Source organism: Phyllobates terribilis, unplaced genomic scaffold, assembly GCF_046119375.1.
Source record: "Phyllobates terribilis strain yellow unplaced genomic scaffold, ASM4611937v1 Scaffold_117__1_contigs__length_5270597, whole genome shotgun sequence".
NCBI lineage: Eukaryota > Metazoa > Chordata > Amphibia > Anura > Dendrobatidae > Phyllobates > Phyllobates terribilis.
In genome coordinates, this window is record NW_027362877.1 from 970,385 (window position 1) to 997,276 (window position 26,892).

Genomic DNA, 26,892 nt, shown 5'->3' on the forward strand with positions numbered 1-26,892 from the left:
AACCTTATCTTGACCTCCACTGTTTCTGTTAACTGCCATTTCTTTATTACATTTTGAACCGAGCAAAAGGCAACTTGAAAACGCTTTGCTCATAGCCTTCTCCTGCTTTGTGGGCCTCCATCATTTTCAGAGTGCTAGACAGCGGATTAGAAGAAGCCATGGCTGCTGTTTATTTGGCACATTGTTAGAGTAGGCTGGGTTTTTATAACACTGGCCTTTCCTAACGATGATAGTGAACGAGCCCTTACCCTAACAGGCTAAGTAAGGTCTGAATCATTGGTCAAAGTTATCTGAGCACACAAATGTCCAAGCGTAATACAAAGGAAATGTGTCATCTTTAACTTTAGGTCTTTTAGAGATCATTTCATCTTCAACTTGCTTAACTGGTCACAATAACAGTAATTTTGACCAGGGGTGCCCAAACTTTTACATGCCACTGTAGATTGTGTCATGTGATCATGAGATGATGGGAGTAGTAGTAGATGGCCACAGAACCGACATGACAGTCTGCCCTCCTCACCCTGCTGATCGGCCCATATTGCGGTCGCCTCTTGTGCTCCATGTATAACCTCAACCTTAATATCAATCAGATCTTCACCCTAAAAAAGAAAAAATGTAAGATGAGCTCAGGTATAATCACTTCATGGTCAGATGCTGTGGGGACTTCAGTGTCGTCTACCTGATGATCCTCCGGGATGTTGCGATTCTCCTCTGGACAGTCCTGGGGATACAGAGGACGGGGACATCTCTCTGGTGGATTTCTCCTCCTGGATCCATCTGTGGAGACACACAGACTGAATACATGACCTGCCGTGTATCTGTCTATATATGAGACTCGTCTCTCAGAACCAGTAATTCTATGTTTATGTATCAGGGAATAAATTACATTGTTGTGGTCCTCACCCCCGATACCAAGGACCCAGCACATTGTGGCCTCAAGTATGAAGTGATAATCAGCGAGGCCAAAGCCTAATGCTCTGCACTCGGAGGATGAAGACCCCGAGGAGAGGGACAGAGAAGACCCTCGTCAGTCAGTGAAGGAGCCGTACTAAAAACACAACTTCTCCAAGTTTCGTCTCCACCAGGGATGGAACCACAGAGGAGCTGGAGAAAGCTCCACATTTCCATCCATTGGTTTCTTCTCTCCTAATTCACTGTATGGAGATTGGGGGAAGGACGGTGACCATTTACCAGTGATTGCATTTTGAGAGCTCATGATGTCACCATGAGGACACGGCCTCCCTCCTGGACAGGATCCTCTGGGATCACTAAGAGGAGAGAACCTTCCGTTCTATTAAAAGACGAGTTACCGTGTTTTTCTTCTTCTTTAAATAGAGATAAATCTCAACATCCGCCTCGGTATAAACACTAAAATAAGCAGCAAGTTCTGCGTTTGTCTCTAAAGGAGGAAAAAAGGGCACATGTACGACTAACGTACGAAGTCACAGAACCCGGAAGGACGGTGTTGTGGGGAGCACCCGGTACGCAGCGGTTAGTACCCATCAATGTGTAGAAAGGACAACTAGAGAGCAGGCACCGGGGTCATGGGCGCTTACTGATGCACACGGGGAGCCAAGGAGAGATTGTCTGGTAAGACTCCACAGAAAAGCTCCATAATACATATTCTTCTGAACAAACATCCCTTTAAGGGAGACTTACAATTATTATTACCACCAGACCAGGATCTCAGATTGAAGTCCCCATCATTTTTGCTTTGTCTTCCAAAATGAGAACAAATATATATATATATATACAGGGTGGTCCAAAAGTAGGTGGACAGAAAGTGTTATAAGGTTATGAAGGGGAGATTTATCAGACATGGTGTAAATTGAAACTGGCTCAGTTGCCCTTAGCAACCAATCAGATTCCACTTTTCATTCCTCACAGACTCTTTGGAAAATGAAAGGTGGAATCTGATTGGTTGCTAAGGGCAACTGAGCCAGTTTCACAGATCTAGTTTTCACAGATAGATCTCCCCCAAATCTGTTTTCTTTTCAGATAATTCAGAAAATTCAGATAACACATAATGGCAAATAATTTAAATACAGATCAAAGAAAATGGATTTTAACAGAGTATTGGAAATCTCAAAATGCTGAAACCGTTAGAGCAAATTGGGTTGAAACATTTGGTACTCAAGACCCAAAGAGACAAACCATTTACCGCATTCAATGCCACTGGCTCAATCCTTAATGCTCCAAAAACTGGTCGACCCAAAACAGTCTGTACAGAAGATAATAAACAACTTGCTGCTGAAACATTTGTTCAGAGTCCAAAAAAGTCCACCAGAAGAGCCTCTTTGGAATTGGGAATTTCAGGAGCTTCTATCATGCGAATCCTGAAATCTATTGGGTGGAAAGCTTATCGTCCACGTCTAATTCATGAGTTATTGGAGGATGATCCAGACAGGCGGCTGCAATTTAGTGTTTGATAAATCTCCCCCTTCATAACCTTATTACACTTTCTGTCCACCTACTTTTGGACTTTTTTATGTATGTATGTATGTATATATATATATATATATATTAATATATATATATATATATATATATATATATATATAGATAGATAGATAGATAGATAGATAGATAGATAGATAGATAGATATGGTTAGGTCCATATATATTTGGACAGAGACAACATTTTTCTAATTTTGGTTCTAGACATTACCACAATGACTTTTAAACAAAAATTCAGATGCAGTTGAAGTTCAGACTTTCAGCTTTCATTTGAGGATATCCACATTAAAATTGGATGAATTGGATGATGAGCTTCAAGAGGTAGCCACCGGAAATGGTCTTCACTTCACAGGTGTGCCCTGTCAGTTTTAATAAGTGGGATTTCTTGCCTTATAAATGGGGTTGGGACCATCAGTTGTGTTGTGCAGAAGTCAGGTGGACACACAGCTGATAGTCCTACTGAATAGACTGTTAGAATTTGTATTATGGCAAGAAAAAATCAGCTAAGTAAAGAAAAATGAGTGGCCATCATTACTTTAAGAAATGAAGGTCAGTCTGTCCGAAAAATTGGGAAAACTTTGAAAGTGCTACAAAGAAACTGGCTCACATGAGGACTGCCCCAGGAAAGGAAGACCAAGAGTCACCTCTGCTTCTGAGGATAAGTTTATCCGAGTCACCAGCCTCAGAAATCGCAGGTTATCAGCAGCTCAGATTAGCGACCAGGTCAATGCCACACAGAGTTCAGAGGTATGGACAAGCGACAGCAGATTAGGTGGAAAATCATTAGTAAATTAACCCCGACTCTGCTGAGTAACGATCAGACTCCGGTACCGAAAGAAATCATAGGAGAGAACGAACAGAAGAGTTGGGACATCTGCAGACAAAATGTGAACGATGCTCTAAGGAAGGTGAAAGTTTCTGAAAGAAGCCGCCGAGGACGAAGACTCAAGACTGATGAAGACGACAGCGGAGAAACCACGACTCACAGATCAGAAGAGAATAATCAGGGAATGAAAGCTGTGAGAAAATGTAGAGAAAACCAGAGCAAGTCTGGAGAAAAATCATCTATTATAGGACGAGGCCGAGAGACGTCATCACATCCACCGGAGCCAACAAGAGTCTCCTCTCACCTGGTGAATCATAGAATCATAGAATCATAGAATGGTAGAGTTGGAAGGGACCTCCTGGGTCATCTGGTCCAACCCCCTGCTCAAAGCAGGATTCACTAAATCATCTCAGACAGATGTCTGTCCAGCCTCTGTTTGAAGACGTCCATTGAAGGGGAACTCACCACCTCTCGTGGCAGCCTGTTCCACTCATTAATCACCCTAACTGTCAAAAAGTTTTTTCTAATATCTAATCTGTGTCTCCTCCCATTTAGTTTCATCCCATTGCTTCTAGTCTTTCCTTGTGCAAATGAGAATAAAGATGATCCTTCTACAATGTGACAGCCCTTGACATATTTGTAGACAGCTATTAAGTCTCCTCTCAGTCTTCTTTTTTGCAAGCTAAACATTCCCAAATCCTGCAACCGTTCCTCATAGGACATGGTTTGCAGACCAGTCACCATTCTGGTCGCTCTTCTCTGAACTTGCTCCAGTTTGTCTATGTCTTTTTTAAAATGTGGTGCCCAAAACTGTACACAGTATTCCAGATGAGGTCTGACCAAAGAGGAGTAAAGACCAATAATGACTTCACGTGATCTAGACTGTATGCTTCTGTTAATACATCCCAGAATTGTATTTGCCTTTTTTGCTGCTGCATCACACTGTTGACTCATGTTCAGTCTATGATCTATTAGTATACCTAAGTCTTTTTCACATGTACTGTTGCTTAGCTCTATTCCTCCCATTCTGTATATGCTTTTTTCATTTTTATTGCCCAGATGTAGTACTTTGCATTTTTCCCTGTTAAAAACCATTCTGTTGGTTGCTGCCCACTGCTCCAGTTTATTTAGGTCTTTTTGAATCCTCTCTCTCTCTTCTCTAGTATTAGCTATCCCTCCTAGCTTTGTGTCATCAGCAAATTTAATCAGTTTACCCTCAATTCCTTCATCTAAATCATTGATAAAGATGTTGAACAATACAGGTCCCAGGACGGAGCCCTGTGGTACCCCACTTGAGACATTCATCCAGCTGGATGTGAAGCCATTTACAATCACCCTTTGAGTCCGATCACTAAGCCAGTTATGAATCCACCTAACAGTTGCCTGGTCCATTGCATACTTGGTCATTTTTTCAATAAGGATGGTGTGAGATACTTTGTCAAATGCTTTGCTGAAGTCAAGATATACTATATCTACAGCATTTCCCTGATCCACCCAGTCAGTGATTCTGTCATAGAAGGAAATTAAGTTAGTCTGACATGACTTGTTAGTTATAAACCCATGCTGACTCTGGTTAATCACTTCATTCTTATCCAGGTACTTACATACATGTTGTTTAATAATTTGTTCAAAGATCTTTCCTGGTATAGAAGTCAGACTCACCGGCCTATAGTTCCCTGGGTCCACCTTCTTCCCCTTTTTGAAGATAGGAACAACATTTGCTCTTCTCCAGTCTTCTGGGACTTCTCCTGTTCTCCAAGAATTTTCAAAGATTATGGAGAGTGGTTCTAAAATTTCTTCTACGATCTCCTTCAGTACTCTGGGGTGTAATTCATCTGGACCTGGAGACTTGAACTCATTTATGTTAGCTAAATATTCCCTCACAATCTTTCTGTTTACAGATAACTTGGATTCTTCTATTCCTTTAAAAGGACAGTGAAGATCAGTTGATGTTACATTTTCTTTCTGAGAGAAAACAGATGCAAAATAGGAATTAAAAAGTTTGGCCTTCTCAACATCCTCTCTTACCATTTCTCCATTTTCATCCTGTAAAAATCCTATAGCATCTTTGACTTTTCTTTTACTTTTGACATACCCCCAAAATCCTTTTTTATTGCTTTTGACATCTCTTGCAAGCCTTAATTCATTGTCAGCTTTAGCTAACCTGATACATGCCCTGCAGGATCTGCAGACTGCATTATAATCTTCTTTAGATATGCCTCCCTCTTTCCATTTAATAAACATTTCTTTCTTTCTTTTTAGCATGTGTTTAAGTTCTGTGTTCATCCATCCTGGTTTCCTTAAATGCTTCCCATTCTTCCTACTTTTCGGGATTGTTAATGATTGTGCTTTGAGAATCTCATTTTTAAAAATTTCCCATCCTTCCTGGACATTTTTGTCCTTAAGGACATCCAGCCATTGGATCCCTCCTATTCTCTTTCTGAGTCTCTTAAAATCTGCCTTTCTAAAATCTAACCTTGAAGTTTGAGTCTTCACATGTCTTCCTCCTCTAGTTATCCAAAATTCTATAATAGCATGATCGCTGCCTCCTAGGGTCCCAGCCACTTTTACCTCCTCAACCATTTCCTCCTTGTTTATAAGGATTAGATCCAAAGTAGCAGATCCCCTTGTTTTCTCCCCTACCTTTTGGAAGATAAAGTTGTCAGCAAGAGAGGATAAGAATTTGCTTGACCTGTTAGTTTTACTTGAGAGAGATTCCCAACAAATGTCTGGATAGTTGAAATCTCCCATGACCACTACGTCATATTTTTTTGAGAACTTGGTCATTTGATACATAAAGAGTTCATCCATATCTTCAGCTTGCCCAGGTGGCCTGTAGTAAATGCCTACAATGGTGTCCTTTCCGTTATTCTCTCCTTGTATTCTTACCCAAACAGTTTCCACAGAACTCCCAGTCTCTGAAGCTTCAATCTCTGTGCAGATATACGCTTTTCTAACATACAATGCGACACCTCCTCCTCGTTTATCAAGTCTGTTTCTTGCAAATAAGTTGTATCCTTTTAGCCTTTTATTCCAATCATGTGTATCGTCCCACCAAGTTTCAGTGATTCCAATGACATCATATTTCTTTTCCTGCGTTAGTAGTTCTAATTCTCCTTGTTTGTTGCCCATGCTTTGTGCATTTGTATAAAAACATTTTAGTTTGTGATTGGTTTCTCTTCCTCCCATATTTTTATTATTTAAATTGTTTTGTCTTTGTTCTTCCTTTCCACTTCCAGTAGCAGAGATCTCAATAGTATTTGTCAGCTGTATGGCTTTTTCTGGCCTTTTGCTTCCCTTCCCACATTGTTCTAGTTTAAAGCTCTCCTGATGAGTGCAGCAAGGCAATTTCCAAATACATGTTTTCCAGTCTTCGTAAGGTGCACCCCATCTCTAGCAAGTAGTCCATCGTATAGGTAATTCATTCCGTGATCCAGAAATCCAAATCCTTGTTGACGGCACCATCGACGTAGCCAGTTGTTCACCTGTAGAATCTTATTCCACCTCATTGTTCCATGGCCATCCACTGGGAGGATGGATGAGAAGACCACCTGCGCTCCCAATTCTTTCACTTTCTTGCCTAAGTCTTCAAAGTCACTGCAGATGGTTTCCAGGTCCTTTCTTGCGGTGTCATTTGTCCCCACATGTATTAGCAGGAATGGGTAGTGATCTGTAGGTCTGAAGAGTCTTGATATCCTGTCAGACACATCTTTAATTTTTGCTCCTGGAAGACAGCACATTTCTCTTGAGGTTATGTCTGGTCTGCAGATAGCAGCCTCTGTTCCTCTTAACAGGGAATCCCCCATGACCACCACTCTCCGTTTTTTTCTTCACAACATTCTTCTTTCTCCATCCAGGAGGATTCTGAGGGCTTACAAGGTTATTCATTGCTGGCAAAGTCTTATTTTGCTGTATTTCTTCATGGTTCTCCTGCGTGAGAGCCTGGTACTGGTTCCTGAGCAGTATGGGTGCTGACTGCCTCTCGATCCTCCTGCTTCTTTGGGTCACATGCTTCCATTCCTCTGTTTCCTCAGGTGCAGTTCGAATTTCTTCTCTTTCTGAATCATGAAGAGATAATTCTGCTCTGTCTAAGAACTCTTCACCTTCCTTAATGATTTTCAAGGTAGTTAACCTCTCTTCTAGATTTCGCAACTTTTCCTCCAACAGGGACACAAGCTTGCATTTCTGGCATGTGAAGTTTGGCTTTTCCACTGGCAAGTCTGTGAACATGTAGCAGGATATGCAGCTCACCAAATGGCTCATGGACTCTTCCATGTTCTTACTGTTAATGTTCTGAAAACAGTGAAAAAAGCTTCAAAAAAAAAAAAGCTTCAAAATGCCGGCGCGCGGTTTACCGATGTCCTCTTTTCAGCTCCAACAGCCAAAATCCAGTGTTCTTTGAGCTCACGGAGAATCTTCACTTACCCTAAAATGCAGTGGGAATATGCAAATTATCTCCTCAGGACTCCTCCCCTGGTTTACCGATGTCCTCTTTTCAGCTCCAACAGCCAAAATCCAGTGTTCTTTGAGCTCACGGAGACTCTTCACTTACCCCAAAATGCAGTGGGAATATGCAAATTATCTCCTCAGGACTCCTCCCCTGGTTTTGTGATGTCAGAGGCTGGAGCTCCTCCATCATCACCTCCTGGTACCGATCCTGGTGTCCTTCTAGATACTCCCACTCCTCCATGGAGAGATAGACAGCGACATCCTGACACCTTATAGGAACCTGACAACGACACCGTCATCACCCAGAATCCTCCAGTGCTGTCCTGTATAATGTCCCAGCAGTCACCTCTCCAGTCATCACCCAGAATCCTCCAGTGCTGTATTGCATAATGTACCAGCAGTCACCTCCAGTCATCACCCAGAATCCTCCAGTGCTGTATTGCATAATGTCCCAGCAGTCACCTCTCTAGTCATCACCCAGAATCCTCCAGTGCTGTCCTGTATAATGTCCCAGCAGTCACCTCTCCGGTCATCACCCAGAATCCTCCAGTGCCGTCCTGTATAATGTCCCAGCAGTCACCTCTCCGGTCATCACCCAGAATCCTCCAGTGCTGTCCTGTATAATGTCCCAGCAGTCACCTCTCCGGTCATCACCCAGAATCCTCCAGTGCCGTCCTGTATAATGTCCCAGCAGTCACCTCTCCGCTCAGCAGCTCAATCATCTTGTTGCTGAGCTCTAGGATCTTCTTCCTCTTCCTCTCATGTATCGGGGGGTGCGGGGGAGGCTCTGTGATGGGGCCCGAGCTCCGCCCTCCTGACTCCTGGAGATGGATGATGGGAGTCACACCCTCCCCCGGTGTCTTCCTCACTATTGTGTAATCCTGTGTATGGAGAGAGACACTTAGGGAGAAGAATTCCTTCCCGACTCCAGATCTGACAATCAGTAGAAATCCCGGGATCAATAACCGTCTCCAGTAATCTGGGGCCATAACCTGGAATATTATTACACTCAGGACAGACATCCAGGTCCCTCTACAGCTCTTATAGGGAATCCCCATGACAACTCCTCCTGGCAGAGAGCTGCACACAATCACTGCTCTTACAGTAAAGAATCCTTCTCTTCCTCTTCTGGATTTCCTCTTCCCGATGTCGGACTTGTTACATAACACAATAAAGCTGATAGAAATGTAGAGGAGTTACCTCTCCGCTCAGCAGGGAGATGATCTCCAGGGTGAAGTGTAATAATCTTCTGGTGGTCTCGTCCTCGTCCATCCTCAGAAGGTCATTCAGTAGAAGGAGGGATGAACACTGGATCAGCTGGAGGGCGTCTGTACAATAAAAGGAGAAGATGAAAAGAGAGGACAACATCAGAATCCATTAATAAACCTTCAGCAAAGGTTTGGGTGTGTCAGTGGTTTGTTTGCTAAGCTTCAGAGCAGGAGGCTCTGTACAATGCAAGCCTGGGTGAAGGTACAACAAAGGCTGGTGAAGGCAACGTAACTGGCGCACCCGAGTGAAAAGGCGGCAGGTTTACACGGACTGTTTGGATCACCCGGCTGCGATCCAGAGGACATTGTGCAAATAAAGATATTTAAAGTTGAACTTTCCTTGGGTCACTGCCCCATTACAATATGGTGGAGAATGCGGGCAGTGTGAACTGAGGCATACCCCAAAAGCTGCATGTCTGTGATCAAGTCTGCAAAGCTACAGCTCAAGCCTGCTGATATGGAGGGGCTACTAAAGCAGTTAGTACTCACCCAGCAGCACCAACATCTCCAGAGGCAACAGCAGGAGCAGCACCAGCAGAGCACTAATGACTTGATTGTGGAACAGATTGCGGCTCTGCGAGAGAAGCCACCAGCACCGACCCCAGAAACTCCTGAGGCCCGGGACAAGGTCCGTTCAGTCTTGAGGAAGCCTAGTCCGGAGGATGATGTAGAAGCCTTCCTCACCATCTACATACACACCACGGAGTGGGAGAACCTGCCAACTTCCCAGTGGGCTGACGTGGTGGCTCAGTTTCTGATGGGCGACGTGCAGAAGGCCTACTTTGGCCTCAGTTGAGATGATGACCAGGACTATGGGAAGCTGAAAGGTGAGATCCTTGCCCTACTGGGAGCTAATACATATTTGAGAACCCAAAGGGTGTTTTCATGGACCTTTGTGGAGGCCGGGACCGCCAGGTCTCAGGCATATGACTTGCTGCAGCTAGTTAAAAGGTGGCTCCAGCCTGAGACTTTGACTCTGGCCCAGATGGTGGAGAGGGTGGTGGTCGATCGGCTAGAGAGAACTCTGCCAGCAGCTATACAGAGTTGGGTGCGGCAAGGGGACCCAGGCACTTTAGACCAGGTGGTTAGCCTGATCGGGCGGTACACGGCCACTCAGGACTTCATACGGGACTCTGCCCCACTGCGACTATCACGCCGGACCCTGCAAGCCCAGGAGCCGGTGAAAGGGTCACGTCCCTCTGCTGGGGTCAGTACCGAGCCCATAATGAGGGGGTACCCTGGAGTGAGGGAGGCAGACCAGTGTCCCCTAAAAAGGTCTCAAAGACTAATGGTGCCTCCACTATCAGGTGCTGGCAGCGCCAAGGGCCAGGACATGTGGCTGACAACTGCCCTCTGACTGTTGAACCCATGGACTGTGGGTTCACACGCAGAGTCTCGATGTATGCCCAGACAGTCTGCACCGTGACTGCAGACGCTGCGGGCAGCGAACCCCAATTGTGCCAGGTACTCGTCAACCAGAAGGAGGCTCTCTTGGACTCAGGGAGCCTAGTGACTCTGGTCCATGGGTCACTGGTTGCCAAGGAGAACCCCAGTGGATGGAAAGTCGGGGTTGTTTGCATACATGGGGACCTCCGAGAGTACCCGACAGCAGAGGTTACTTTTTCCATCCCGTGTGGGTAGATGAAACATGTGGTGGGAGTGGTGAAGACCCTACCTGATGGGACTGTTTTGGGAAGATACTTGCCCCTATACTGGTCCCTGTGGGAGAACAAAATTAACCCTCCCAGGGTAAATGTCCCGGCATGGAACCCAAAGATTCCGAGTCATGGATACCTGCCGTAGGGGTCGCCGACCTAGTGTAACCCAGATAGGTTAACCTAGAGGTATTGGCAGGAGAGGTTGAGGAGACCCCATCGATCCCAGAGCTGGAAGTGTCCCCTGGTACTTTTGGGACAACTCAGCTGCAGGATCCAACTCTAGCCTGCGCATGAGAAAGGGTGGTAGAAATAAATGGGGTGCCTCAGCAACCGGGTGCAGAGGCGGTTTTCCCATACATGGCTGTCAACCAGGATCTATTATATAGAGTTGATAAAATCCGGGATGAAGTGGTGGAACAGCTGGCAGTCGTACCGCCGGGCGCTGCTAGAGATGGCTCACGCTCTCACACACACACACACACACACACACACACACACGCTGGGTGGACACCTAGGGATAAAAAAAAAACACAAGAACGTATTTTGCAGTGATGCTTTTGGCCCGGGATTTATGCCGAGGTACAGAGGTATTGTGAGTCGTGTCCCAAGTGTCAACTTACCACACCCACTGCAAATTTCCAGACTCCATTGGTACCTCTACCCATTATAGGAGGTACCTTTTCAGCGGATTGCGATGAATATGGTGGGGCCTATAGTAAAATCTGCCCGTGGCCACCAACATATTTTGGTGGTAGTAGATTATGCCACCCGTTACCCGGAGGCAATACGTATCCCCTGCGAGCTGTTTGCCATGTTCTGCCGCCTTGGGCTACCCAAGGAGATCAAGTGGCAAGGGCCAAATGAAGTCCGGGAAAAGGTGGGGGAGGTGAATTACCGAGTGTACCAGCTCGGAAAGAGAAAACCGGAACAACTGTATCATGTGAACCTGCTAAAAGCCTGGAAAGTCCGGGAATGTTTGATTATGGATGAGACGCCTGTCGTACCGTCTGGGAACCCTCTGACACCAGCCAGGGATGAGGTCGGGTGTGAGGTTAAAATAAGTGATGCTCTCACTAAACAGCAGCGATGGGAGGCTCGGAATTTGATGCAGCAGAATACAGACGTATTCTCACTACTTTCTGGCTATGCATCTGTGATCCGACATGACACTGTCACCGAGCCTCGGGTAAGGGTACGAGTGAATCCGTACTGTGTACCACCCTCCAGGCTCCTCCAGCCAGTTCCTGGATCACTTTGCCACCTGGCTTCCTCACTTTCTATCCTGTAACATCCCCACCCTCATCATGGGAGACTTTAATATCCCCATCAATGATCCCCTCTCCCAATCTGCCTCTCATCTACTTTCTCTAACCCCCTCATTCGGCCTCTCACAGGTCACTAATTCTCCTACACATGAAGATGGGAATACTCTGGACCTGGTTTTCTCCCGTCTATGCTCGCTGCATGACTTTACTAACTACCCTCTCCCTCTCTCGGACCACAACCTTGTTTTCTTCTCTGTCAAGAACTGTCTCCTCCCCCGGGACACCCCCCTGACCACACTTATAGGAATACATGTACCATTAATACCCAGCAGCTTATGGACAATCTCCACACGTCTTCAGCCCCCATCTTCTCCCTCTCCTGTCCAGACTTCGCATTGTCACACTACAATAATACACTGAAGAGCGCCCTAGATGAAGTAGCACCTTCTACATGCAGAAAGACCCGACACAGACAACGGCAGCCCTGGCACTCAATGGAAATACGTTTTTTTCAGCGTTGCTCAAGATGTGCTGAGCGTCAGTGGAGAAAATCTCTTTTAGCAGAGGACTTCATCCACTATGAATTCATGCTCAAAACATATAACTCTGCCCTTCATCTGGCCAAACAATCCTACTTCACCACCCTCATCACTTCACTGTCCAACAATCCAAAATGACTGTTTGAAACCTTAAACTCCCTCCTGAAACCTAACGCACAGGCCCCCATCACCAACCTCAGCGGTGAGGATCTGGCCACTTATTTCCTAGAAAAAAATCAACCACATCCATCAGGACATCTCAGCCCAATCTCCTCAGTGCCTGGATCCCCTTCCCTGCCGCATTTCAAGCTCACTAGCCATCTTTGAGCCTGTTACAGAAGAAGTTACCCAGCTTCTCATTTCTTCTCGACCTACAACCTGCAACAGTGACCCCATTCCTTCACATCTGCAGTCTCTCTCACCGGTGGTCACCACTCACCTGACTAAAATATTTAACCTCTCTCTTTCTTCGGGTATCTTTCCGTCATTTAAACATGCCATCATAACCCCTTTACTTAAAAAGCCATCCCTGGTCCAGAACTGCACTGCTAACTACAGACCTGTCTCTAACCTTCCTTACATCTCTAAACTCCTGGAACGCTTGGTCCACGCCCGTCTAATCCGCTATCTCTCAACCCTCTACAATCTGGTTTCCACTCCTTACACTCCACTGAAACTGCCCTCACTAAAGTCTCTAATGATCTACGAACAGCTAAATCCAAAGGTCACTGCTCCCTGCTGATTCTCCTGGATCTCTCTGCTGCATTTGACACTGTGGATCACCAGCAAATCCTTACTATGCTCCGCTCTATAGGCCTCAAGGAAACCGTTCTCTCCTGGTTCTCCTACATCTCTGACTGCTCCTTCACTGTATCTTTTGCCGGCTCCTCTTCCTCTCCTCGTTCCCTTACTATCGGGGTCCCGCAGGGTTCAGTTCTAGGCCCCCTCCTCTTCTCTCTATACACTGCCCCTATTGGACAAACAATCAGCAGATTTGGGTTTCAGTATCATCTCTATGTTGACGACAAATAATACACCTCTTCACCTGACATCACCCCTACCCTAATAGAAAATACCAAGGATTGTCTGTCTGCTGTCTCTAACATCATGTCCTCCCTCTATCTTAAACTGAATCTCTCCAAAACTGAACTTCTTGTGTTTCTCCCCTCTACTAACCTAACTCTACCTAACATCGAAATTACCTTGGAGGGTTCAACCATAACTCTCAAGCAGCACGGCCGCTGCGTTGGGGTCATATTCGACACTAACCTTTCTTTTACTCCCTATATCCGATCACTCACCCGCTCTTGTCACCTGCATCTTAAAAACCATCTCCAGAATCCGACCTTTTCTCACCTTTGAAACTGCTAAAACTCTTACTGTTGCTCTTATTCACTCTCGTCTGGACTACTGCAACTCTCTTCTGATCAGTGTCCCTCTTACCAAACTTTCTCCTCTCCAATCCATCCTGAATACGGCAGCCAGGGATGTATTTCTGTCCAGCCGCTTCACCGATGCCTCCATCTTGTGCCAGTCATTACACTGGTTACCCATTCGCTACAGGGTCCAATATAAACTCATTGCTCTCACCCACAAAGCTCTCCACAGTTCTGCACCGCCTTATATCTCCTCTCTCATCTCTGCCCATCGCCCTACACGTGCCCTCCGTTCTACAAATGACCTAAGCCTAACATCCCTCATAATCCGAACCTCGCACCTCCGTCTCCAAGACTTCTCTCATGCTGCGCCAGTTCTCTGGAATGCTTTACCCCAGGCGATCTGACTGATGCCTAGCCCCCATGTCTTCAAGCGCGCTTTAAAAACCCATCTCTTTAAACAAGCCGACCACCTCAACTACTCAGTAAACTAACTTTCCCCTGTCCCCTCCTAAATATTATGCAGAATCTGTTCCCTACTATTCATTTGTCTCCACACCCTCCATGCACAAGATAACTGCACTCGATACTTGATTATTGCACTTATACATACGGGCTGATGACCGGATCATGCAGCTTTATATGAAAATCCCTATTTATTATAATTGTCAGACCTGAAATAACAAGCACTTTTCACCTACTGTGTCCCCCCATTCCCTTGTAGATTGTAAGCATGCGAGCGGCCGGACCCTCGCTCCTAATGTAACTGTTTAAACAACCTTACCTTGTATTGAATTTATTGTCTGTACATGTCCCCGCTTAATTGTAAAGTGCTGCGGAATATGTTGGCGCTATATAAATAAAAAATATTATTATTAGGAATTGGGTACAGTGTAGTGGTGAACGCAATAGTTTAGGATAGAAACAGTTACTGTGTTCAGCAATAGCTGCAGAGCAGGAGGAGCCGGGGTAGTTACCAGGAGGTTTAGTGACTGCAGCAGGGGAGTAACGGGGAAGTCTGCCCAGCAACCGAAGGAGGATTGGTGATTGGCCCAGTCAAAAGGGGAGGAGATTAGGCCAGGGCGGAGTAATGGTTTTTCCTGTCAGTTAGTTCTGAGGGAGGGATGTGACAGAGCAGTAGCTGGAGGTCCAGGGGGCACAGAAACCCGGTCCGACCAGCAGCAGAGGAACGTTAGTCAGGAACTCTAAAACCACTTTCCCTTAATGTTCGGGGCCTACGGTCCACAGGAGTCAGCAGAGTAGCTTGTCTTAAAATCTTCCCAGAAGGGGAAGTCGGACGGGGAATAGTACAGAGGAAAGCCTTAGTTACTTACCGGTACCGGGAATTTTCGGAGCCCACGACAGCACCACGAGAGAGAGGATCCGCCCATCAAGGACAGGAAACCTACAGGTTAAAAAGGGCAGCACCTCTCTCCCGCTTCAGTTTAGTTAACAGAGCATGAGAGGACCGCCATGGTTAATTACAACAAAACAAATTCATTTTAAGCCAATTACTTTAACTAACTTCCCCTGAAGGTGCAAAAAAGGAAAATAACTCTATGGGAGTGCAAAAAAAACACCAGTGTAGGGAGGGAATATAAGGGTGCTGTCATGGGCTCCGAAAAATCCTGTTAACGGTAAGTAACTAAGGCTTTATTCGTACTTCCATAACAGCACCACGAGAGAATTACAGAGACGAAAGGAGATTAGGGAGGGACCACAGCTTGAAGCACCCTTCTCCCGAAGGTGAGATCAGAAGAGTCACCTAAATCCAATCTATAATGCCTATAGAAGGTGGAGGGAGAAGACCAGGTGGCAGCCTTACATATGTCTTCAATGGAAACCCCCGTCTTCTCGGCCCAGGAAGTTGCTACTGCTCTGGTGGAATGTGCCCTCAACCCTTCCGGTACTTCCTTATCCCCCGAGGAGTAGGCGAGGGTGATGGCCTCTCTAATCCACCTCACAATTGTAGATTTTGAAGCTTTACAACCCTTCCTAGCCCCCTGATGGCATATAAATAGGGAACTATCTTTCCTAAAACTCTGTGAAACCTCCAGATATTTAAGCACGTACCTTCTAACATCTAATGTATGTAGTTTCTCCTCTTTCTGACTTTTAAGGGGAAAACAAAAAGTTGGAAGATTTACCTCTTGAGTTCTATGAAAACGTGAGACTACTTTTGGAAGAAAATCTGGGTCAGGCTTTAGTACAATTCTATCATCCATAATTTGAGTAAATGGTGAGGATATAGAAAAGGCCTGTATGTCACTTACTCTTCTGGCCGAAGTTAGGGCCACTAACAGGGCTGTTTTAAGAAGAATAATCTTATGGGTGGCTGAATCTAGAGGTTTGAAGGGGGGTTTAGTCAAGGCATTTAAGACCAGGTTTAAATCCCAGGGAGAGGGTCTGGATTTAATAATAGGTCTACATCTGAAAGAGGCTTTTATAAACCGTGCTACCCAATAATTAGCTGCTATATCAAAAGCAAATAAGGCTCCTAAAGCCGAAACTTGTACCTTCAAAGTACTAGTGGTTAGGCTCTGTTCTAAACCCCGCTGTAGAAACTCTATTATCTTCCCAATAGGGATCCCATCCTCTAGTTTGAATTCTGCAAAGGACAGGAACTTTCAAGAAGTTCTAGCATAGATGCGGGCTTTCTGCTAGATAGGAGAGTGTTTACTAAATTCGTGGAAAACCCTTTGCTGGTTAACAGTGCCCTTTCAAATTCCATGCCGTTAAATGGAGATTTGAGGCTGGAGGATAGGAAACCGGACCCTGAGTAAGAAGGTCCGGAAATTCCGGAAGGACCCAGGGGTCTGATACTGACATTCTGCGGAGACAAGAGAACCATGGCTTCTTGGGCCAAAAGAGGATCATTCTGGCTCTGTCTGCTCTGATCTTCCTTAGGACTGACGGAAGCAGGACCATAGGATGGAATATGCACGCCAAAGGAAACGCCCAGGGAATCATAAAGGCATCCACTGCCAGGGGCTTTTCTCTGGGGTTTAGAGAACAAAACGTTGCCAACTTCCGATTGGATTTCGTCGCGAAAAAGTCCACTGCTGGAAGACCCCACATTGCCACAATCTTGGAGAATATTTGAGGGTTCAAGGACCATTCTCCTTCTTTTAGGGAATTGCGGCTGAGAAAATCTGCTCTGATGTTTTCTTTTCCTTTTAGATGAACCACAGAAAGGGAGAGAAAATGATCTTCTGCCTTCTGAAGAAGTCTGTCTGCTACTCTCATTAAGTCTTTTGAACGGGTTCCCCCTTGATGATTTATATATGCTACTGAGACTTGATTGTCCGAGAGTATACGGACATCCTGGCCCTGTAAATATACAAGGAACCCATTGAGCGCATAATCAACCGCCAAAAGTTCCTTAACATTCGAGGAAAACTGTACCTCATTTTCTGACCAGGTTCCCTGAATTAAGTTATTTCCAAAATGAGCTCCCCAACCTGTAGCACTTGCATCTGTAGTCAAAACTGCAGTAGGTTTACTTTCCCAAGGGACTCCCCTAGAAAGATTAGTGTATACCAACCACCAACGAAGGGATTGTAAGGAATGAGGGGCCAAAGTAAACTCCTGGTCTAGATATCCATCTAGAATTGAGTCATTATATAATACATCCCATTGAAGAGCCCTTGAGTGAAATTGGGACCAAAGCACCATAGTAAAACTTGAGGCCAGGGTACTTAATAATGACATGGCTTTACGAAGTGTCATAGAGGGTCTATCCATACAATGTCTCACTAGTCCCTGGATTTTTGCAATCTTCTCATCTGATAAATGGCATAACTGTCTTTCTGAATCTAAAATGACCCCCAGGAACTGTTGGGCTTTTTGAGGGGTCAACCTAGATTTTTCCAGATTTAGAAACCAACCTAGGCCTTGTAGGACAGAAATTGTTACCTGAAGATGGGCCTCGCATTGTACAAAGGAATTCCCCACTATCAGGAAATCATCGAGGTAAGGGATTATTAAAATATCCTTTTCTCTTATATGGGCCATAACTTCTGCCACCAGTTTGGTAAAAACTCTCGGGGCTATAGCCAACCCAAAGGGAAGAGCGGTATACTGGAAGTGTTTTACTACCCCTTTTATTTTGATGGCCAATCTTAAATACTTTTGATAATCCTTATAAATGGGAACATAGTAATAAGCGTCTTTAAGGTCTAGGACTACCATATAGCAGTGGGGAAAAAGCAATTTTATTATTGTTTTTAATGATTCCATCTTAAAGGTGTCTATTTTAAGAAACCTATTTAAGCATTTTGAATTTATAATGGTCCTGAAACACCCATTTGGTTTGGGGACCAAGAAGAGCGTGGAGTAGAATCCGTGTCCCTCTTCTGTTTTCGGAACCTCAATCAGGACGTTTTTCTTGATTAGGTCTTGAATTTCCGATATGAGGGCAGTTTGCCGCTCTGGGGAGGAACTAGAGGGAATAATTACGAATCTTCTGTAAGGAATGGCTTGAAATTGGAATTTAAGACCAAATCTAATCAGGCTCAAAATCCAATTGCTATGTGAAATACGTTCCCAAGCCGGAAAAAAGAACAACAATCTCACTCCCACCTGGGCCGATTGTGATTCCCCTGGTTTCTGCTCATCTCTGGAGGAAGAACCAAAGAGTAGGCCTCTACCTTTGCGACTTCTTTCCTCGAATTTCTCTTGTTCTCTAAAGAATCTTCTTCGGACAAACTTCTTTTTCCGAAAAGATTTCTTAAAAGAGGGTAGAGGTACAGACGGAAAGCCCTCTTAGGATCTCCAGCTTTCTCCAACAGATCATCCATGGTTTGGCCGAAAAGATATTCACCCTCACAAGGAATTGTACAAAGTCTAGATTTCGTTTGTACATCTCCAGGCCAGCACTTAAGCCAAAGGGCTCGCCGAGCAGCATTTGAAAGAGCTGACGATTTCACTGCTAGTCTAACTGAGTCCGCAGATGCATCAGCAAGAAAGGCCGCTGCACCCTGGACTAGGGGGAGAGAAGAAATAATCTCCTTCCTGGAGACACCCTCCTTTAGTTGGTTGTCTAGCTGTTCCAGCCAGACCATCAGGGCTCTGGAAGTGCAGGTGGCAGTACTACTGGTTTCAGGGCTCCTGTAGCTGTCTCCCAAGCACCTTTAAAAAAGGTATCTGCTCGTCTGTCCAGGTGGTCTCTTAAAGCTCCCATGTCGTCGAAGGGGAGAGAAGGCTTTTTTGATGCCTTAGCAATGGCAAAATCAAGCCTTGGTGCCTTTGACCAGGAGGAGCATGCGGTATCATCAAATGGATGCCTCCTTTTGAAAGAGGGAGGGATGCTGCCCTTCCTGTCTGGCTTTTGCCACTCTCTATCAATGAGATCCTTAATTTTTGTATTGATGGGGAAGCATCTTTTCTTTTTTTGACCTAATCCTCCAAACATTACATCCTCTAAAGACTTCTCTGGTCTAGTGTCCACAATGCCCATGGTAGAACGGACAGCTTTCACCAAGGCATCCACCTCATTTAGAGGAAAACATTGTCTCTCAGATTCGTTATCTGAGGAATAGAGGGAAGAGGAAGAAATATCTGAGATATAGGAGTTTGAGCCTGGTCGAGGGTCCTGAGGAGAATGTCTGGCCTCAGAATTCCCTCGCAAAGCCTTGCCTACTTCTTTTTTAATTAGAGTTTTTAGACCCAAAGAAAACCCTAGGGTTTCTTCCGTCATCACCTTGTTATTACAAGGCTGGCACAACTTCGTAATATATGCATCAGGGAGCGGGCTGCTGCATAGGGCATATTCCTTATGCTTTGATTTAAATGGACATTTCTGGCTCTGAAAACATTTTATAGACAGAGAAGTAGAAGAAAAAATTAGTAGAACTTTCACGAAGATTCCACTTACACCCTGGCATATGCAGTACCGTAGAAGCAGAGGAATCCTTCTTAACCGGCGGAGGATCTCTCTGAACGACAGGACCTTCCTTCCTGCTTTTTGTGGTGAATTTCGTAGTTGAACGACTGGACCCGGATCGGGAACGACGTTGCACCGCCTGTTGTGAGGGCTCCCCAGAGGGCTGCTCCTGCTGCAGTTGTTCTTGCTGAGGTGATAGCTCCTGTGTATCTCCAATTGCCAACGAAAAAACAAGGGGCTGGGAAGCACCTCCGTATGTAACCAAGTCTATTTCAATACTGGCCATACAGGTACCTGTGTAGAAAGGGGGGGCCTCCCCCCCCCCACCCGGGGTGGGCAGAACACTACTCCCAGCAGTACCGGTGGGACGCCCATCCTGTTGCGGTGAACAATATTCCGGCGTCCACACTCTGCTCGCATGCGGCCCATACTTCCTGGCCGCGTGCGAGCTGCGCCCACTTCCGGTGGAGGTCAGCGCACCGGAAATACGTCACAGAGCAGCCGTCACAGGGCCTCGCCGGCGGGGAACGTGCAGATCTCTTGAATAGTGTAGCGGGGGGTGGGTTGCCTGCATGCGGTCCCACACATCACAGACCATCCAGCTTCACCCAGGGGATATCACGCTGACCGCAATGCACACGGAGACGCCCCAATGAGCCCTGCCATGGCGTCTCCAGAAAGAACAGGACCGACTAGGGCAGGAACTTAACCGCTCTGGGTACCCTGTCTATCCATCTGGGCAAGAGACCGATCTTAATCCTGCATGTACCTGATAGGTCTCCCATCAAGGACAGGAAACCTAAACTGAAGCGGGAGAGAGGTGCCGCCCTTTTTAACCTGTAGGTTTCCTGTCCTTGATGGGTGGATCCTCTCTCTCGTGGTGATGTCATGGGAGTAAGAATAAATGGAACGGGACTCTTAAAACTGCGAGCGTCTCAGAGGCCAAAGAGGTCGACTATGGAAGGGACATCTCAGGACAAACAGACGGTGAATATTAACATATGCTGTGCAATGAACTGTGAACCTGGAAAAGGATGTGTCCAATACTGTATGTTCCCTCATGTTGAAGTTGGACTGTTAAGTAAAGTTCTTTTTTATAAAACGGAGTGGAAGTCCCCTATCGTGTGTGCGGCGGTTACTAAAGTGGAAAAACTGAAGACAGCAGAGATCTGCGACCAAAACGTGAGTGTTCTGCACCACACGCACAGCACAGGAGAATGGGGACATTTGTCTTTGTCAGGGAGCCAGGGTGTAGGAACACAACAGTCCCTCGCCACTACTACCACCCTCACAAAAAATGCATAGGCCAGACTGTAATCCCAAGGAATCAAGGTGTAGCTACAGTCACCACTGGCAGCACTGTGAGGGACAGCTGTAACTGCGCCCCGACACTGAGTGATGGTCGCTCTGTACTGATGCACTGCTGAGCCGGCTGTCAGTCTCAGTCCCAGGCGCAGTTACAGACGCCGCTCACTGCTGCGTACGGTGACTGTATCTGCGTTGGCGCCTGCATGACTGAAAGCCGGCGGCTGGAGATCACAGGGGACGATATAACGACAATCACTGAATTCTGCCCCAAATATCCGACATTTATCAGGAAGAATCTGGAGGAAAAGCCACAAACTCCACCGCGGCCTCCTCCGCCGACCTGACCGCTCATTATCAGCCTCGTAGGAGGACGGTCACCGTGGTAACTACACCTTCAGCGGGGGCAGTCACCATGGTAACTACACCTCCAGCGGAGGACGGTCACCGTGGTAACTACACCTCCAGCGGGGGACAGTCACCGTGGTAACTACAGCGCCAGCGGGGGACGGTCACGGGGGTGACTCCACGCAAGTAACAGGACCCCCTCCTCACCTACAGAATCCCCCTGCTCCCTGTGCAGCCCCCATACAGGAACATCCACTTATCTGCCCCCGCAAATCACCTCAGCTCCTCAGAGTAATCACCACAGCCTCAGCAGCAGAGAGCAATGGAGCGCGAGGCCCCGCCCCTTTCCAATGACATCATCAAGTCACATGGGTATGACGTCAGGTCCTTTAGCCCACATGGATTTAGTCTCTACCTTTCCTGAGCTCCGCCCCCTGATCACATGACGGTGATGTCACCACAGGTCCTCCGCTCTCAGTGCAGCAGCCTCTTCCTGTGTTGTTGTGATGCTCTGTCGTCTCTCCCCCCTCCGTCGTCCCCCCCCCTCTGTCGTCTCTCTCTCCCCCCCTCTCCGTCGTCTCTCTCTCCCCCCTCCGCCGTCTCTCTCCCCCTCCGTTGTCTCCCCCCCCTCTGTCGTCTCTCTCCCCCTCCGTTGTCTCCCCCCCCTCCGTCGTCTCTCTCTTCCCCCTCCGCCGTCTCTCTCTCCCCCCTCCGTCGTCTCTCTCTCCCCCCTCCGTCGTCTCTCTCTCCTCCCCTCCGTCGTCTCTCTCTCCCCCCTCCGTCGTCTCTCTCTCCCCCCTCCGTCGTCTCTCTCTCCCCCCTCCGTCGTCTCTCTCTCCCCCCTCCGTCGTCTCTCTCTCCCCCCTCCGTCGTCTCTCTCTCCCCCCTCCGTCGTCTCTCTCTCCCCCCTCCGTCGTCTCTCTCCCCCCCTCCGTCGCCTCTCTCCCCCCTCCGTCGTCTCTCTCCCCCCCTCCGTCGTCTCTCTCCCCCCCTCCGTCGTCTCTCTCTTCCCCCTCCGTCGTCTCTCTCTCCCCCTCCGTCGTCTCTCTCTTCCCCCTCCGTCGTCTCTCTCTCCCCCTCCGTCGTCTCTCTCTCCCCCCTCCGTCGTCTCTCTCTCCCCCCTCCGTCGTCTCTCTCTCCCCCCTCCGTCGTCTCTCTCTCCCCCCTCCGTCGTCTCTCTCTCTCTCCCCCCTCCGTCGTCTCTCTCTCTCCCCCCTCCGTCGTCTCTCTCTCTCCCCCCTCCGTCGTCTCTCTCTCTCCCCCCTCCGTCGTCTCTCTCTCTCCCCCCTCCGTCGTCTCTCTCTCTCCCCCCTCCGTCGTCTCTCTCTCTCCCCCCTCCGTCGTCTCTCTCTCTCCCCCCTCCGTCGTCTCTCTCTCTCCCCCCTCCGTCGTCTCTCTCTCTCCCCCCTCCGTCGTCTCTCTCCCCCCTCCGTCGTCTCTCTCTCCCCCCTCCGTCGTCTCTCTCTCCCCCCTCCGTCGTCTCTCTCTCCCCCCTCCGTCGTCTCTCTCTCCCCCCTCCGTCGTCTCTCTCTCCCCCCTCCGTCGTCTCTCTCTCCCCCCTCCGTCGTCTCTCTCTCCCCCTCCGTCGTCTCTCTCTCCTCCCCTCCGTCGTCTCTCTCTCCCCCCTCCGTCGTCTCTCTCTCCCCCCCTCCGTCGTCTCTCTCTCCTCCCCTCCGTCGTCTCTCTCTCCTCCCCTCCGTCGTCTCTCTCTCCCCCCTCCGTCGTCTCTCTCTCCCCCCTCCGTCGTCTCTCTCTCCCCCCTCCGTCGTCTCTCTCTCCCCCCTCCGTCGTCTCTCTCTCCCCCCTCCGTCGTCTCTCTCTCCCCCCTCCGTCGTCTCTCTCTCCCCCCTCCGTCGTCTCTCTCTCTCCCCCCTCCGTCGTCTCTCTCTCTCCCCCTCTGTCGTCTCTCTCTCCCCCTCCGTCGTCTCTCTCTCCCCCTTCCGTCGTCTCTCTCTCCCCCCTTCCGTCGTCTCTCTCCCCCCCTTCCGTCGTCTCTCTCCCCCCCTTCCGTCGTCTCTCTCCCCCCCTTCCGTCGTCTCTCTCTCCCCCCTCCGTCGTCTCTCTCTCCCCCCTCCGTCGTCTCTCTCTCCCCCTTCCGTCGTCTCTCTCTCCCCCTTCCGTCGTCTCTCTCCCCTTCCGTCGTCTCTCTCCCCTTCCGTTGTCTCTCTCTCCCCTTCCGTTGTCTCTCTCTCCCCTTCCGTTGTCTCTCTCTCCCCTTCCGTTGTCTCTCTCCCCCCTTCCGTTGTCTCTCTCCCCCCTTCCGTTGTCTCTCTCCCCCCTTCCGTTGTCTCTCTCCCCCCTTCCGTTGTCTCTCTCCCCCCTTCCGTTCTCTCTCCCCCTTCCGTTCTCTCTCCCCCCTTCCGTTCTCTCTCCCCCCTTCCGTTCTCTCTCCCCCCTTCCGTTCTCTCTCCCCCCTTCCGTTCTCTCTCCCCCCTTCCGTTCTCTCTCCCCCCTTCCGTTGTCTCTCTCTCCCCCCTTCCGTTGTCTCTCTCCCCCCTTCCGTTGTCTCTCTCCCCCCTTCCGTTGTCTCTCTCCCCCCTTCCGTTGTCTCTCTCCCCCCTTCCGTTGTCTCTCTCCCCCCTTCCGTCGTCTCTCTCTCCCCCCTTCCGTCGTCTCTCTCTCCCCCCTTCCGTCGTCTCTCTCTCCCCCCTTCCGTCGTCTCTCTCTCCCCCCTTCCGTCGTCTCTCTCTCCCCCCTTCCGTCGTCTCTCTCTCCCCCCTTCCGTCGTCTCTCTCTCCCCCCTTCCGTCGTCTCTCTCTCCCCACCCTCCGTCGTCTCTCTCTCCCCACCCTCCGTCGTCTCTCTCTCCCCACCCTCCGTCGTCTCTCTCTCCCCACCCTCCGTCGTCTGTCTCTCTCTCTCTTTCTCCCCCTCCGTCGTCTGTCTCTCTCTCTCTTTCTCCCCCCTCCGTCATCTGTCTCTCTCTCTCCCCCCTCCGTCGTCTCTCTCTCTCCCCCCTCCGTCGTCTCTCTCTCTCTCCCCCCTCCGTCGTCTGTCTCTCTCCCCCCTCCGTCGTCTCTCTCTCTCTCTCTCTCTCCCCCCTCCGTCGTCTGTCTCTCCTGCTGTCTCTTTGTGTTTCTCTGTCTCATAGTCAAGATCAAACGATGTCTCTGTGTTGCTGCCCTCTGCTGGTTGTTGTAGGCTCTTCGTGCAGCCTTAGATCCCCCGATAAGGGCAGACAGGGACGGGCTCGGTCGGGTGGCAGAGGGGCAAATGCCCCCCAGGCCCGTCCTCCAGCAGAGGTTTTGGGCCGCCTGGGCGTCAGCCATCGTCTTAATACTGCCGCGGCGACTGTCCTCTGCACGCGCCCTCCCATCGGATCGCGTGGACTGACGGGAGGGCACGCACAGAGGAGAGTGGCCACGGCGCTAGTGAAAGGGAGATGGCCTGTGGGCCCACAGATAGGTAGGGATCAGCGTTGGAATGGCAGAGGTGATTTTTTTTTTAAATCTGGGGCCATTATACTGGGAGGAGCACCATGCGGGGCCGTGTATACAGTACGGAACACCATGCGGGGCCGTGTATACGGTACGGAGCACCATGCGGGGCCGTGTATACGGTACGGAGCACCATGCGGGGCCGTGTATACGATACGCGGAGCACCTTGCGGGGCCGTGTATACAGTACGGAGCACCTTGCGGGGCTGTGTATACAGTACTGTATGGAGGGCTATGTGGGGCCCATTATACTGTATGGAGGGCTATGTGGGGCCCATTATACTGTATGGAGGGCTCTGTGGGGCCCGTTATACTGTATGGAGGGCTGTGTGGGGCCCATTATACTGTATGGAGGGCTGTGTGGGGATTACAGTTGGAGAATCATACTGTGATGGGGTCACCATTCTTTGTTGGGGGGATTGAGGGAGAGGGGTACAGTAGGGTCATCATACTATGAGTGTGGGGGTATCATACTGTGTTTGGGGGCACTTTTGTTTGCATCCTACATTATCTATTTCATTCAAGGATTTTTATCCTCTATTAAATTACATATTTAAATTAGGCCATTGGGCCATATGCTTTTTATTGCTTTTACATAACATATAATATTCCACTATAATTTTTAAATTAATCGTTTTATTTGATAAAGAAAAATTTCCTCATTTGTAGACATATATTTTTTAATAAATATCCAGGTTGATCTGCGACTTTGTCCAAGCTTTGAACTTTGGCCTCTGTGTATTTGAATTTGACATCTCTGACTTTAAAGGGAACCTGTCACGTCCTAGTTGTCACAGTATTTACATATGATCCACAATGGGTTAACCTCAAATGGTCTGTTGTAATCTTACAATGACAACTAGTCTAGTGCTGCTGTCAGGTTACTCTGGGCCAGGGGCTCCTTCCCTGTCTTAACTCTAGGGGCACCCTAGCCATCCCTGATCCCCAGGTTACTTCTGATGGTGAAGATGCTGGGGCCACTGACCTTGCTGTACTCCTGAATAAACCCTTTTCTGTCCCCTCCCCCAACCAGGGAAGTGGGGGAGAATAATGTATATAAATACACAGGGATAATAAAAATACCAATCATACAGATATGTACTGACAGACAACAGAGAGGAACACCGGGGAGGAAAGGAAGGAAAAACCAAATAGGAGAGGATAGGACAATGCACACAACGGAAACACCAAGCAACAGTCAAAGATCAACACTCCATATGCCTCTACCGAACACCGAATCCTGCGCTCCTCACCAGGCAGTACAAAACTTACACTGGCAATGCAGATAGCCAGAGCAAAGACTATATAGGAGAGGGGAGTGGCTGATGCTGCACAGCTGAGAACCTCCAAGAAGGAAGCTACAGAGACTCAAAGCTGAGCAGTTTAACTCCTGCACTGCTGACAGAAAACCTGAACTGTTTAATATGAAGAAGTGCTTCTTTTCGATGCAGGAGTACTTGAACTCTGACGCTGCTGTCTTCTGACCCCGCTCTGTCGCGGTAAACCTGTGACAGCTGGATTTTCTGTTCCATGTCTGTTCTCACTTGTTTTCAATGAGTAACTTTGCTATTTAATTAAGATACCTGTGTGTTAACTGGAACTCTGTATATAAGCAGCTGCTCACCGTTGTCGATCATCATGATTAAGGGTAGATATCGCCTGTCATGTGAGCTGTATCGCTGATGGCTTGTTTTATCCTCCACTGAGCACTTTGTGAATAAAGACATTTCACAGTCCGTTGAGCTGGATTCCCCTCTCTTCTTTGGGTAACAGATATTCCCTGGACCCACTTCTTGAAGTTGCTTCTGAGAACGTCCACCACATCACTGTAGCTGTCTTGAGGTCCACGTTAGAGGGTCCAGAACTTTTTGCAGTGCACCTTAGGAGTCAGCTGTTAATTCCCTATCAGGGCCTATTTGGTGGCCTCATAGTCTCCGTCTTGATCTCGAGGGAGAGAGGCGAACACATCCAGAGCTTTGCTTCGTAGCAGTTACATATCGGGCTCACTGGTAATCAGGTAGTTCGTATTGTCTGGAGAATTTCACAAACCTTCTCAAAAATGTATCCCGATCAGCGTCTT

At 48.2% G+C, this 26,892-nt stretch overlaps 1 protein-coding gene across 1 annotated transcript in view; it reads right to left on the reverse strand.

Annotated features, from left to right (window-relative positions):
* Positions 1-21,741, reverse strand: part of LOC141201499 (uncharacterized) — a 34,641-nt gene extending 12,900 nt beyond the window's left edge. The window contains exons 1-3 of the mRNA XM_073663507.1: positions 21,653-21,741; positions 8,933-9,060; positions 8,431-8,613 (exon numbers count right to left, since the gene is read on the reverse strand). Of these exons, the coding sequence (XP_073519608.1) occupies positions 8,431-8,613; positions 8,933-9,004 (255 nt within the window). The 5' untranslated portion in view covers positions 9,005-9,060; positions 21,653-21,741. The remainder of the gene's footprint in view (positions 1-8,430; positions 8,614-8,932; positions 9,061-21,652) is intronic.
* Positions 21,742-26,892: the final 5,151 nt, after the last annotated feature.